This window comes from Elephantulus edwardii, unplaced genomic scaffold (assembly GCF_000299155.1).
Source record: "Elephantulus edwardii isolate Elephantulus edwardi_28Jun2011 unplaced genomic scaffold, EleEdw1.0 scaffold00051, whole genome shotgun sequence".
Classification (NCBI taxonomy): domain Eukaryota; kingdom Metazoa; phylum Chordata; class Mammalia; order Macroscelidea; family Macroscelididae; genus Elephantulus; species Elephantulus edwardii.
Window position 1 is genome coordinate 6,607,180 of NW_006399801.1, and position 14,901 is coordinate 6,622,080.

Here is a 14,901-nt window from a genome sequence, read left to right on the forward strand (position 1 = left end):
GGATTGAGGCTTAATGTCAAGAAGACAAAGATTCTCACCACTGGACCAATTGGCAGCATCAGGATGGATGGTGAAGAGATTGAGATTGTACACAGCTGTAGTTTGCTTGGCTCCATAGTCAACAGTCTTGGCACCAGCAGCCAGGAAATTAAAAGGCGTATTGCCATGGGAAAGTTTGTTTAGTAGTCTAGTTTAATCATTTCCACCACTCAGGAGCTCCTGATATTGCTCCAGGGATAGACAGATGAATCACTGTCATGTCATGGAAAAGAGAATCCAGAGATCCACATTTACATGTCCAATCAGCTTTCAACTCATGTGCGAAAGTAACACAATAAAGGACAGAGGAGGACTTTTGAACATATGGTGCTGAACCAATTGGCCGTCCATACTGGGAAACAAAAATGAACCACAAACCTTATCTCCCACCATATAAAAAACTGGAGTGGATTAATGACCTAGATATAAATGCTCACGTTATATTAAAAATTCCAGATAAAGAAGTCCTTCAACTAAATACTATATCAAGCAATTCAAGTAAATTAGAAGCAAAATTCTAGAATTTATACTACACACAAACACACCTCCTTACTGTCCAATAACATGAGAAAGTACTCAACAGCTCCATTCAACTCTAACATGCAAGTTAAAATAAAGTGGTACTACTATGCCTCAAGAAAATAGTTAAAATGAAAAGATTGATGTTGATCCAAATATTTCTGGAATGTGGATCCTACAATTCTCATGCACTCCTGGTGGAAGTCTAAAAAGTTGAAGCCGTTTTGAGAAAATATTTAGCAATTTATTATTACATTAAATATTCAGCAACCCTCTGACCAAGTGAATTCCACTCTTAGATATTTTTTTCAAAATAAATAAAAATGTATGTCAACACAGAAAATAAAAACCAAAAACCAAACCACTTGCATAAGGATCTTTGTTTCTTTCTAGTAGCTAAAATACTGAAAACATCACTAATTTCCACCCACTTGAGAGCAGATAATTTGTGTTTTATTCATATAACGAAATACCACCCATTTATAGAGAGAAAAGAACAAACCACTGCTATTCAAGTCCCCATGCACACCTCTTAAGAACAATGAGCAGAGTGAAAAAGCCAGACAAGAAAAGATACATACTTCTTGATCTATATATGAATTCTAAAACATGGCAAACTAATCTATGCTGATAGAAACCAAAATAGACATTACCTTCAGGGCTGAGGACAGCAGTGAGGTTGATAGAATGGGACACAAGTGAACTTCCTTTGGTGATGGAAATATTACATGTCATGATAAAGACAGGGTTATCCACTAGTCAAGACTCATCATGGTCCACTAAGAGCTATACATTTCAGATTATCCAAATTTTATCTAAAAAGGAAAGATTAGGATAAGATCTAATGACTTTTTAAAAGCTGACAAGGAGTTAAATGTATAGTCCTTAGTAAGGCCACAGGGAAACCAAAAATGTTCCAAAAATAGTGATGCCAGTGAATATTTCAGTCAGTAGGGAAGACAAGACCTGGTGGTGGAAGGGGTTATGTAGGACGCTGTCAATAATTTATTTAATATTTGACATTCATGAGTCAGAACAAACTCACCGGCTTAGAATTCAGTGGAGAACCCTTGTTGATGAGTTGTGTTGTTATTGTTGTTGTCCACTATCAAGTGAGAATCAACTCATAGCTGACCCTCCAGCAGTTCAGAGGCAGTAACTTGCACAGGAGGAGACTGCCCATCTTTCTCCCACAGAGTATCTAGTGGATCCAAACCATGTACCTTTGTGTTTATGAGTGGATTCCATGAAAGAGGTAAGGAGGACACAGACAGATCGAAGGCCTAACACAAACCCACATAACATTCACTGTACAGACTCAGACTTATAACTAGGTGGAAGGAAACGTTATAAATTAGAATAGAACTTTCTAATACAACTAGTATGAAATTAATCTGTTCAAATTAAATATTAAATCCTTCTTTTTTAAAATACATGTTAGGACTGAGACTCCAAACTAGGAGTGTGTAGGTGTGTGACCCCTTGTTGTTATGGATTCTCTCTGTAGATGGCTACACAGGACGATCTTGCTTTCGACTAAAGACTGAACCTCTTTGCAAGCAGAAGCACCTCAAGCTCTCCTGCACATCAGCACTCTTCACAGAGCTCTGAAAGCCCAAAGCCTCTATACAAATTTGTTCAGTCACCATAATGTATCTGGTCCCCACCCCTCTAGTTCCTAGGAGCAAAGGCCTTCCTTGCCTGGTTTCCTTAGATTCATCAGCCTTCACAGCTGCAATGCCACAGACCAGGACTGACCAACCTCTACAATTCTACATGTATTTTGCATATAGTGGGGCTTCCATGTTGCTATGAGACATGTTGCTGAGATGTTGGAAAGACTGGCAATTCACCCCTGGAGGACAGGCTTTAGCAGAGCTTCCAGACTAAGACAGACTAAGAAGCAGGCCTGACCTTCCACTTCTGAAATAACAAGCCCTCAAAAACACTATGAATAGCAGTGGAACATTGTTTGATACAATACCAGAAAGATAGGTTGGAAAATATTCATAATTCACTGTGGAAGAGCTGACTCTTCAAAATAGAGAACCGTAAAGACGGGGATGGAGTCATTCAATGGAGGGTTTTCATTTACCAATGTCACTAGAAAAAACGAGAAACATCTATAAGCATCCATTAGTAACTACAATGTGGAACATATGAACTATGGATCTAGGAAAATTGGAAATTGTCAAAAGGGAAATGGAATGCTTGTGATTTATTATCTTAGGCGTTAGTGAGCTGAAGTGGACTGGTATTGGCCATTTTAAGTGAAACAATCATATGATCTACTATGTAGATATTGACAAACTGAAGGAGAATGGTGTTACATTGTCATCAAAAGGAATATTTCAAGTTCTTTTCCAAAGTATACTAACTTTGGGAAAAGTATTAGCTTTGAAGAAGACCAAAGGCAAGGATGGTGAAAAGTGTCAAGAAGTGCTAGTCATTGTAAAAAAAGACATCATGTTGGGGGTGGAAAGGGCATCAGAGAAAGATATGAAGACCCTAACGAGGTTGGTTGACACAGTGATGGCAAAAGGAACTTGAGCATGACAGAGATGATATTGTTAGGATGGTGCAGAATAGGGCAAGGTTTCCACCTGATGCTCATAGGGTTGCTATGATTCATAGTGAACTCAAAGTCACCTAACAACACAACATATTCTGTCAACCCTAACAGATTAGTCTTAGACTTGGCCAGGGCCTATACTGACTCTGCTACCCTACCCATCTCATTTTGGGTTTCAGTATATGGTGATTACATGGCATCAGGGTTGGAGGAAGACTCATCAGCAACCTGCATTACGCAGATAACACAATCTTGTTCACCGAAACTGAGAAGAACTTGAAGCACTTGCTGCAGAAGGTCAAGGACTGCAGTCTTTTATATGGATTGCACCTCAACATCGGGGCAAATTCTCAACATGGGGCAAATTCTCAACACGGGGCAAACTGGAAGCATCATGATAGATGGAAAAGAGACTGAGGTTGTTAACAATTTCATCTTGCTCAGATCCATAATCAACACTTTTTCCCCTTTTATTGGGAAAAACATATTGGGGGTACAAGGAGGTGAGGGTTGGGGCAGAAGGGTGAGGATGGGCAGGGATGCAGTTGCAGAGCTGCACAGTTTGGTCGGTGGGGGGAGCAGGTGAAGGAAATGATTAGGGTCCAGTGGGGCCAGATGCTACAGAGGAATGACAAGCATTTTCCAATAGTAATTGAACCAACTGTCTTATTGATTTGGGAATTGGATGCCGACTCTCTGGCTTCTTCATGCTGAACAGGGGCATAGATGTAAAGGGGGGAAGGGAGGACGCTTTATCACTTTACTGGTGGTCTTGGGTTAAAGCTGCTTGCCTTCTTGCTCTGTTAGAAGATATTTTCCTGTCATTTGCTCCCCTCTGGACTGCAAACGGTTTTCCCAGGTGGGTTCAGTGGGGATGGCTGGTTGAACCCAGAGGCTCCATCCTCCTTTGCTTCCTTAGCTGTCAGTTGTATTTCCTTTTTGTCACTGGCACTGGGTTCAGGGTCAATTCTGGAGTAAAACTCAGTATTAAGGTTACCTATAGGAAAGGGAGCAAACCTAGAGAGAACAAACTTGTGAGTTACAAATAGAAGGGCTTTGAGGGTGTTGCTTTCAGGTTTACTGGGGGGGAGGTGAGGGTGGCAGAAGGTGGCCTAGGTAACATTCTCTGGATACCCTAGGCATTCTTCTTCCCCCCCCCTTTCCTATCCAGGGGTCAGATGGCACAATCTGGGAACTGAGGAACTCACCATGAGGGCCGCGACGGCTCACCCCGAGCCGAGGGCCGAGGGCAGCACGCCCTGGGCAGAGGGCTGCTACAGATTGCCCCGAGCTGGGGGCTGAGGGCAGTCCATCCTGAGCAGGGCAACACCCCCAAGGAGCTGGCTGGTATACTCCTCCTCCAACTGTCCCTACCCCAGTCTGGTCCCCTCACCTGACTGAGGACTCTGTGGTTAGGGATAGTGTCTCCAATTCCAGCACTGCCACTTTTACCCCCCCCCATAAGTGGTCATCCTATATTTTGATGTTGGTGTCACTGCCCTCCCCCTTTATATATGATAAAGGAAACCTGAGAATTGTGAACAGACTGGCCCCAGGTCTAACCATCTTCCCTTTATATATGATAAAGGGAACCAGAGAATTGTGAACAGACTCGCCCCAGGTCTAACCATCTTTTGGCAGAAGCATTCAACAGAACAAAATATGTGGTGCATTTAGGATGTTGATCCTCTTGTGCACGCTGCCACTGTTAAAGTCATCAGACTCACAGTGACTTTCAGCAATCCATTGTATAGGTAATCATCTTCTTTGGTCTGTCCAAGGAAACCCAAACCTGCAGATGGCGGGCATGCATCCCATCCACCACCTCCTATGCAGGCGGCCAGTGGGCCATGCACACCCCCAGCGCGGGTGGCCAGAGGGGGGCCCATGGCCCCCCCAGCATGGGCAGCTGTTGGGGGTGCGCCCCCCCCCACCCTGCCACACAGGCGCTCGGCAGGTGCGCGGCCCCTCTTGTGCGGGTGGCCAGCAGGCGCCCGCTTCCCCCACTGCCGCATTCTGGCTCCAAGAATTCTCTCCAGAACAAGTCCACCCTGCAGCAGTGTGGTGGCTTCACTGTACCAGTCTTGAGAAGGGCCAGTGCCCAGCATCCATCCTGGGTGAGGGAATCCATTGGTTCCAGCTGTGGAAGCCTCATGGAGCTGCAGCGGCTGTGCGACATGGGCTCTGCGGGGGGGGGGGGGGATGGGAGCCCCGAGACTCACCCATTCCTCCTTGGGAATCCTTGAATTCCTGTTGTTGAGCCTCGATCTTCACTGAAGGCCAGTCATCAACTGTTTAAGTGTTCAATTATCAATAAGCCGAAGTCTGTAGAAGGCCATAATGGCCCTTCACTGCTCCCACAGCTCACCACACTGTCTCTGCCTCCACCGCCATCTTGGCTCTCCCATAATCAACACTGTTGGCAACAGCAGTCAGGAAATCCAAAGACTAATTGCACTGGACCAGTCTGCTGTGAAGGGCCTCTTCAAAGTGCTAAAGAGCAGCAATGTCAGTGTAGAGATTAAAGTGCTCCTGATCTAAGCTATTATTTTCTCAGTAGCTTGCATCAGAGAGCTGAACAATGACTAAAGATAACAGAAAAAGAATTGATGTCTTTGAGTTGTGCTGGAGAAGAGTATTGAGCATAGCATAAACTGTCAAGGCAATAAATAGGTCTGTCCTGGAGAGGGTGAAACCAGTTTGCTCCTTGGGGGCAAGGATTTTGAAGCTCCATCTGCAATACTTAGGGCATGTTGCCAGGAGGGTCCTTGGAGAAGGACATCATGCTTATAAGGTAGAGGGACAACATAGCAGAGGATGACCTTGGTGAGATGGATTGACACAGTGACTGTGATAAGGGAGTCAGGTGTGTCAGAGATAGTGAGGTTGGCTTAGGATAGGGCAGCGTTCAGACCCCTTGTTCATAGGGTCGCTACGAATCATAGTCAACTCGACAGCATAAAATGACAACAACAATGCATTGTTAGTCCTGGTAAGAAACAGAGTTTTATAGAGGTAACTTTTGTAGGAGTTGGTACAATCAGGTGTCTATGTTCAGTAACATAATTCTTGTCTTTCAAGAGGGAGAACTGTGTTGGATTCCCAGCTATTGTATCTCATGCACAGTCACCATTTGTCTGCCAGGGACAGCTATGTAGTGCTGCAATGAGGAACAGATTTCAGTGGAGCTTCCAGACTAACATGGACTAGGAAGACAAGCCTGGTTATGGAAAGCAGCCAGTGAAAGCTCTATGGGTTATTACAATCCGATCCACAATAAATGCTTCATTGTGGGATCACTGTAACTCAGGGGTTAACTCCTGGCAATGAACAATGATAGCATGGAGCAAGTGCTGTCACCAAAACTAAGTCTCAGTTCTTAATCATTTGCTATTCACCCAGGTTGAGATAATGGTATTGTTACTTCATAATTGAACTGAGCAAAGATATTGGATATTAAACCTCATCCTGAAGAGTGCTTGAAGGAGAGTGCTTGAGCTGTGCCAAAGATATTTTTAAGAAATAAAGCCTATTGCCCTAGAGTTGACTCCAACTCACAGCAGACTTATAGGACAGGGTAGAATGGCCCCATTGGGTCTACAAGGCTGTAAATCTTTATGAAAACAGAATGCCACGTCTTTAACCTGTGAAGCAGATGAACTCAGACTGCTGACATTTCAGTTAGCAGCCAAGTGGTCCTTATCCAAACATATAAGAGGGAAAAGTTAGAAAAGAAAAAGAAAAAATGGCCTCTGGCTGTAAGGAGGACCTGGAATTCCTGGGCGAAGGTGCCATCAAAACCAAGATACTCCTTCTCAATTTGGAGCTGACAATTGTGAGATGCCTTTCTTGCATTTCAGAGAGAAGGAAAAAGAAGGAAATGCATGTAGTCTGAAGACAAGCTCAGGCCCATCCTTTCTTCAGGTGGTCTGACACTTTGAATTATAAATGTATGATAGCTCTAGGACAACAAAGGAATCAAGAATCAGGAAGCTCTGGGAAAAGTATTTGCTTGTGTTCCAGAATGTTCCACTGCTACTACTTAGTGGTTTTAATGTAACTTTCTAGTGCACACACTGATATGATTTAATATTCTAAACAATCCAGGAAGATAAATAGGATTAGGTGGTTAAGTGGCAGAATTCTTGGCTTCCATGAGAGAGGTGGATTCAATTCTAATTAAATTATCTGAAGCACGGCATCTATCTATCTATCCATCTATCTATCTATCATCTATCTATCTATCTATCTATCTATCTATCTATCTATCTATCTATCAGTGGAGTTTTTATGGTCCTATGATGCTGATCAGGCTCCAGCAGAGCTCCCAAACTAGAACAGAAACAGACTAGAAAGAAAGGTCTGGCAAGCTTCTTCCAAAAATCACTCAGTGTTAAAAAAAAAAAAAAAAAATCACTCAGTGAAAACCTTGTGCATCACAGTGGTCTAGACTGTGAACAATTGTAAGGATGGTACAGAACCACACAGTGTTTTGTTCTCTTCTCTTGTGCTGGGAGTCCGAGTGGGGTGTGAGTTGACTGAGGGTAAACTAACAACAAGTTGTAGTATTCCCGTTGTACAGGAAGGGAGTCTGAGGGTTAAGTGATTTGCTCTGTATCACATAGCTACAAAAGATCAACACAACTGACTGAATTGTGGTTATTGCAATTAACGTCATAAAATAAAACGTGTATGAATGGTTGAATGGAAAACCAATTTGGTTTTTTTAAAACTGCCACTCAAACAAAATATAAAGAAAAGAAAAACAAAACACAAACATCCAGATGTATGGTATCTGCCTGGCAGGAAGGACCTCCCCATGCTCCCGGGGTGTGCATCCTGAAGCCATCCTCTCATCTCTGGTCTTGGAGTACGTGGTGGATGATGACCTGACATGGCCATTGATCTTCCCAGAGCTTCCCAGTCTACTTCAGTGTGAAAATCTTTCAGAAGGATTCTCCACAGGGCAATGAGGCAAGAAATTTATGGCTTAACCTGATTAATGGGCCCAGCAGTTAAGAGTTCTTTGCCAAGCTATGAGCATAATTTATAGTAACCATGGCAAGAGGAAAGGCCCCATAACTCACATCCTTAAAGGGCTCTTAGAACAAGAGACATGTTGAATCACTGAAAACATCTCCACTCCCCTTGACAGAAAGAGGCCAGAGTGTTTCTAGATATTTTGGTCAGAGAACAAGGAGTCCCAATTAATTTCCATGGAGAGAAATACTTGCAGGTCATAAATTTCTGGCTGGTATTTTCTTTGTTGTTTTCCAACATGCTTGGTATTTATTTAACCACAGTCTTACTCACCCCTCCTTTCTCTGCCTTGTAAATGCCATCATCCTAGCAGTGCCATTTTTCATCTTCTCAAATGGAAATGTTGTCAGGAAGAAGGCTTGAAAGAATATCGAAATGGTGCTATAGGAAACAGACTAGAAAACGGTCCTGAGAGGAGACATGAACACTTGGTTTGGGTCCTGGCCTTTGAGGTCGAGCTGTGCAATTTGAGGAAGGGCACTTCATCTTGGTCTTCTCTTCTATAGAATAAAGCGTTCAGATTGTGTGCTTTGGGTTGAATGTTCTACGAATTTCTTGCAATCTTGGTCATCACAATATCATTACGGCTCAACATCTGGAAGTCATTGGTCCCTTCCTCCCCCCATTGCCCTGCTAAACTCCCAAAGCATCTCATCTAGATGTTAAAAAAATGGCATTCATCACTTTTAATCTCTAGTTCTAGTAATTTATGAGCAGGTATTTTCCTTTCCAGCTAGCCTGTGAGTGCTTTGGGGGCTACCTCTTCCATCCTTGTGTCTCCCACACTCCCAGCACAGCATTGGCACAAGGCCATCACTCAGTGGAACTCCGTAGGACAAATGAAAAAGAAATGAATGAAGATAGTCTGTCCTCAATATTTACTCTCAACTAGGAGGACTTGATTTAGAGCTTTCCTTGCCGTAAGTACATTTTCTTTACTTGGTATAATTTACTATATCTCAAAATGTAGCATTAGAGATTTTCTTTTGCAGATCCTTAAGATTCTTTCTTATGTCCCCTGAAGTCTTTTGAAAACCAAACAATAGTTTACTTTAATATTTTTTTAACGAGTACTTTTTTTAAGGTGGCTTAGTGATTGTGCTGCCAAACCGAAGGTTGCTCTTGTTGTCATCAGGTGCTGTCAAGCCGAGTACGACCCACAGTGACCCTATGAAGAGCAGATCGGAATCCTGTTCTGTCTCACACTTTCACGGTTTGAATCCACTAGCACTGCTCTGTGGGAGAAATATGGGCAATCTTGTCCTATACACTTAACTGGCTCTAAAAACCCACTGGAGGGTCAGCTACGCGTCCATTCTGATTGAATAGTACATAACAACTGCAATATTTTTAAAAGGAGACTCTGGTGGCATTGTGTGATTGCACTGGGTACCACTGAGTCAATTACATCCTATTGTGATGCTATAAACAACAGATCTGGATGTTGCTCTGTCCTGCCACATCCTCACAATCTCTGACATGCTCCAGTTCACTATTACAACCACTGTGTCAATCGATCATATTGGGGTTCTTCCTCTCTTTCTCTGACCCTCTACCTTTCCCAGAATGATGTTCTTTTCCAAGGACTAGTCCCTCCTCAAATTGTGCCAAAGCATGTGAGCTCTGGTGGTCTAGTGGTAAGGAGCAGTGTGGCTATCCCAAAGATACTCAGTTGGAATAAACCAGCAGCTCTGTGTAAGAAAGATGGGCAATCTCCTCCTGTGCAATTTGCTGCCTCATAGCTGGAATGTCAGCTATGAATCTGTCTGACTCCAAAACAACGAAGTTAGACATCATCCTTGCTAACTGAAAGTGAAGAGAACTTGAAACACTTGCTGCAGAAAATTATTGACTACAGCCTTCAATATGAATTACAAGGGAGCTCTGTGGCCTAGTGGCAAGAAACTGCACTACAATCCCAAAGGCACATGGTTTAAATCCACCAGATGCTCTTCTGGAGAAGGAAGATCAGTCTCCTCTTGTGCTAATCAGATCTGATTCAATGGTATACAACAAGAAAAAAAATATGGATTACACTTTACCATCAACAAAACCAAACTTCTCACCACTGCGCAATTAGGCTGTATCACTATAGATGGATAAAAAATTGAAATTGTCAAAAATTTCATTTGACTTGGATCCACAGTTGACATTCATAGAAGAAGCAGTTAAAAGATGAAAGGACATGTTACACTGGAAAAATTTCCCGTCAAGGACCTCTTCAAAGTGCTAAAGAGCAACAATATCTGTTTGAAGACTAAGGGGTGCCTGATTCAACCCATGGTCTTTTCAATTACTACCTTATTTCCATTAATCCTTCTATTCAACACCATTCTGCTTTCTGGGCGTTATCTTTAGGCCAATGCTACTCCTTTAAAACGATATGGCTGATTATTCTAAGGAATGAATGCATCCCTGGTGCCAATAGTCCCCTAATATATCTGCCTATTGTTTGGCTGAAACTTGAGTCATGAGTTTTGTTCCAGGTTCACATGGTGACTATGGGTCATAGTCTCATGGTTATAATCAATCTCCATCAGGTTAGTAACCCTGGGATTCGTGCAATTTTTGTTTGTTTCACATTTCCCCTCAATTTATCAAAGATCTTCTACTGTAATGCCATTTAGAGTAGTCAGTGGTAGTGGCCGGGCACCAGTTTTTTCTCCTGATCTCAGAGTAGTGGAAGTTAAGGCTTTGAACTAATTGTTTCAGTTCATCATTTCTGTTTCCCCTCTTCTTTGTTCCAGACAGTGAGACAGAGAAATAATTGTACCACAGATGGCTTCTTACAAGATTTTAAGACCTCATTTGCTATTCTCCAAAGCAGAATATTGTTTTTGTAAACTATACTTTATTAACTGACCTTGACGGCCCACCCTCAGACTATGATGCTAAGTCCTCAAAACTAGCAATTCATTCACTTAAGAAGTCTGATTATAATGAAGAAGCTACTTTAGCATTGACTCCAATTAATATTAATTAATTAATTAATATTAAATGATCCAGGAAGTATGAAAAGAAGATGGAAGGAATATACTGAGTCATTGTATCAAAAGGAATTGGCAGATACAGAAGAATTTAATGAAATAACATATGAGCAAGAGCCTATGGTGATGAAGGAAGAAGTTCAAGCTGCTTTGAAGGATATGGCAAAAAATTGAAGTATTTCAGCTAACAGATGCTGCCCTGGATGTGCTCACCATGTTGTGCCAAGAAATCTGGAGAACAACCATTTGGCCAACAGATTGGAAGAGATCTATATTTGTTCCCATTCCAAAGAAGGGTGACCCAACTGAGTGTGGAAACTACAGAACAATATCATTGATTTCACATGGAAGCAAGATTCTACTGAAGATTATCCAGAAAAGACTGGAACGGCACATCAGCAGAAAAGTGCCAGAAAGAAGTCCAGGTTGGATTTAGAAAGGGTCGTGGTACTAGGGATATTGTAGCTGATGTTAGATGGATCTTTGCTGAAAGCAGAGAACACCAGAAGAATGTCTATCTGTGTTTCATTGATTATGCAAAGGTGTTTGACTGTGTGGATCATAACAAACTTTGGCTGACTCTGAGAATAATGGGAATCCCAGAACGAACATTTGATCGTGCTAATGCGAAACCTATACTTGGACCAAGAGGCAGTTGTCAGAACAGAGCAGGGTAACACTGCATGGTTCAAAATTGGGAAGGGCATATGCCATGGATGCATCCTGTCTCCATAACTTTTCAACCTGTATGCAGAGCAGATTATCCAGGAGGCTGGGCTCTATGAGGAGAATTGTGGCATCAGGATTGGTGGAAGATCTATCAACAATCTGCCTTATGCAGATGACACAACACTGCTTGCTGAAACTGAGGAGGACCTCATGCACTTGCTGCAGAGGGTCAAGGACTGCAGCCTTCAGTACAGACTGAGGCTCAATGTCAAGAAGACAAAGATTCTCACCACTGGACCAATTGGTAGTAGCATCAGGATGGATGGTGAAGAGATTGAGATTGTTCACAGCTTCAGTTTGCTCGGCTCCACGGTCAACACTCTTGGCACCAGCAGTCAGGAAATCAAAAAACGTATCGCGATGGGAAAGTCTGCTGTTAGGGACCTCTCTAAAGTACTCAAGAGCAGCGGTGTCTCTCTGGAGTTTAAGGTGCACCTGATACAGGCCATGGTCTTTGCAATCACTTGTTATGCATCAGAGAGTTGGACAATGACTAGGGAGGACAGAAGGAGAATTGATGCCTTTGAGCTGTGGTGCTGGAGAAGAGTATTGAATGTACCATGGACTGCCAAGAAAACAAACAGATTCATCCTGGAGAGGATTAAACCAAGCAACTCCTTGGAGGCAAGGATTCTGGGGCTTCATCTGACACATTTTGGGCATGTTGCAAGGAGGGATGGGTCCTTGGAGAGAGAGGGACATCATGCTTGGGAGGGTGGAAGGACGGTGCAAGAGGGGAAGGCCCTCTATGAGGTGGATTGATTCAGTGACTGGGGTAATCGGGATGGGTGTGTCAGAGGCAGTGCAATTGGCACAGAATAGAGCAGGGTTTAGGGCTGTTGTACATAGGGTCTCTATGAGTCGCAAACAACTCGACAGAACATAACAACAACCACCAATTAACTATACTATATACAGGGAGCTGTAGTGGCTTGTTGTTGTTGTTGTTGATTGCTGTTGAGCTGAGCGCTATTCATAGAGACTCTATGAACAAAAGACCTAATGCCTTTCTAGAACTGTCATCATTTCTCCAAGTTCATAGAGCTTCCAGAGGCATGTGGTTTAGGAAGTGGATGCCACTCCTGCCTCTAAACCTGTTTACAACTGGGAGCTCCACAAAACACTGTCCATCTTTGGAATCCATTCTGGTATTTGATAACCCAATGGCACAATGTTCAGCATCACAGCAAACCCAGAACATTGACAAAGAACGATGGACAAAGTGGAAGAGTGTTCCTCCAGCTATAGCAGCACTAGTCTCATTTAACAGTGGTTAAGTATCATTAAGTCGAATATGACTGACTGAGAGTAAGCTTTGCACAAAAGACCTGAACTCTGTTCTATAACCAACATCATTTCTGTACATTTAGAGAGTTTGTAGAGTTTCCAGATGTATCTAGTTTGGGAAGTGGCTGTCACTCCTGCTTCCCAGCATACATCAATCTGGAAGCTCATCCAAACATTGTACATAATGGGTAGTAATTACACTATTTGACAAGACTATGCAACAGTGTGCGGCATAACAGCAACACCAAGTTGTTCAGTTCAGCAAATAGATAAAAGATCGCTGTGTCATTTAAAGAATATTCATTCAAAAATGAATGGGCCTGTGGCCCTTGGCCCCTGCGGGAATTTAAAGCCACAGCCTCAAACAAACCTCCACCTTTGGCCAAAGGCTCAAGGATACACACTGTTGGGGGGGGGGGGAAGAGCAGTAACACACATCAAACACATGGCCCCAAAACACTTCCCTTACATGACTGATGTGACCACCACCAAGATGCTAACTAGTTTTAAGGAAATGTGCTGCCACTGCAAAGGTATATGGATCAAATTCACCAGCTGCTTCCAGGGAGGAAAATGGGTAATCTACTCCTGTGCAATTTCTTGCCTCTGAAAACACACTGTGTTAGTTCCAACATGACAGTGCATAACAACAACAAAAGCAATAGTGTACTTGTGGATATATTTACAATAGATACAAATATGAATATAGAAATATAATCTGAAAATCTATGTTTGGTCATGGATACAGCCCTTTTCACCTGTCCATAAATGTTGGCCTTTAATTGTCTGCCTATTTAGATGCATAAACTGTGTCTATACACGTGGACCTCTCCTGATGGACTACACAGGGCTCAGATTGATTACATTCGTGGAAGGAAATGATGGAGATGTTCAGTATCGATAATCAAAACAAGGCCAGGGAATGACTGTAGAACAGATCATCAATTACTCATGTGCAAGTTCAAATTAAAGTTGAAGACAATTAAAACAAGTTCACGAAAACAAAAAATATGACCTTGAATTTATCCCACGTGAATTTAAAAACTATTTCAAGAATAGATTTGAAGCAATGAACACTAGTGGTTGAAGACTAGATAAACTAGAGGATGATGACTAAAGATCAGATGATATCTAGGATATAATTCATGAAGAATCAATCTGTCAGTACAAAGACAGAAAAAAGGAAAAGACTATAATCAATGTCTGAAGAGGCTCTTCAACATACAGAAGCCAAAACATAGGGGTTTTTTTGATGATAGAACAGAGCTGAACAATAGATCTGAAAGAAAAGTTTAAAAAGACAAAATAAACTATAATAATGAACTAGGCAAAGACCTAGAGTTAGAAAAGTAAAAGGGAAAAAGATGTTCAATGTCTATTAAACTGAAGAAAGAGTTCTTGCCTCTAGTGTAAATCCTGAAGAGCTCTATGGGTAAAATTCAATGATGTGGGGAGCATCAAAAGAAGATGGGAAGATACAGTCTCTGCACCAGAAAGAACTGATTGACATTTAACGATTTCAGGGAGTAAGATTAAGAACCAATAATGCCAGTTTGTGATGAACTTTCTGATTTGGGGCTTTAATTCCAAGTCTCTGATCCACTTTGAGTTCATTTTTTATATGATGTGAGATTTGGATCCTTTTTCAGTTTTCTGCAGGCAGCAGCAGTCCAATTTTGCCTATTGAAATTGTCATTTCCTCATTTGAAGAGTCTTCTTTTTTTCTTT

The 14,901-nt window shown here is 42.2% G+C and overlaps 1 protein-coding gene across 1 annotated transcript in view; it reads right to left on the minus strand.

The window, feature by feature from the left end:
• Window positions 1-14,496: 14,496 nt before the first annotated feature.
• Window positions 14,497-14,901, minus strand: part of LOC102872678 (ATP synthase subunit gamma, mitochondrial-like) — a 3,079-nt gene continuing 2,674 nt past the window's right edge. The window contains exon 2 of the mRNA XM_006886777.1: window positions 14,497-14,508. Coding sequence (XP_006886839.1) covers window positions 14,497-14,508 — 12 coding nt within the window. The remainder of the gene's footprint in view (window positions 14,509-14,901) is intronic.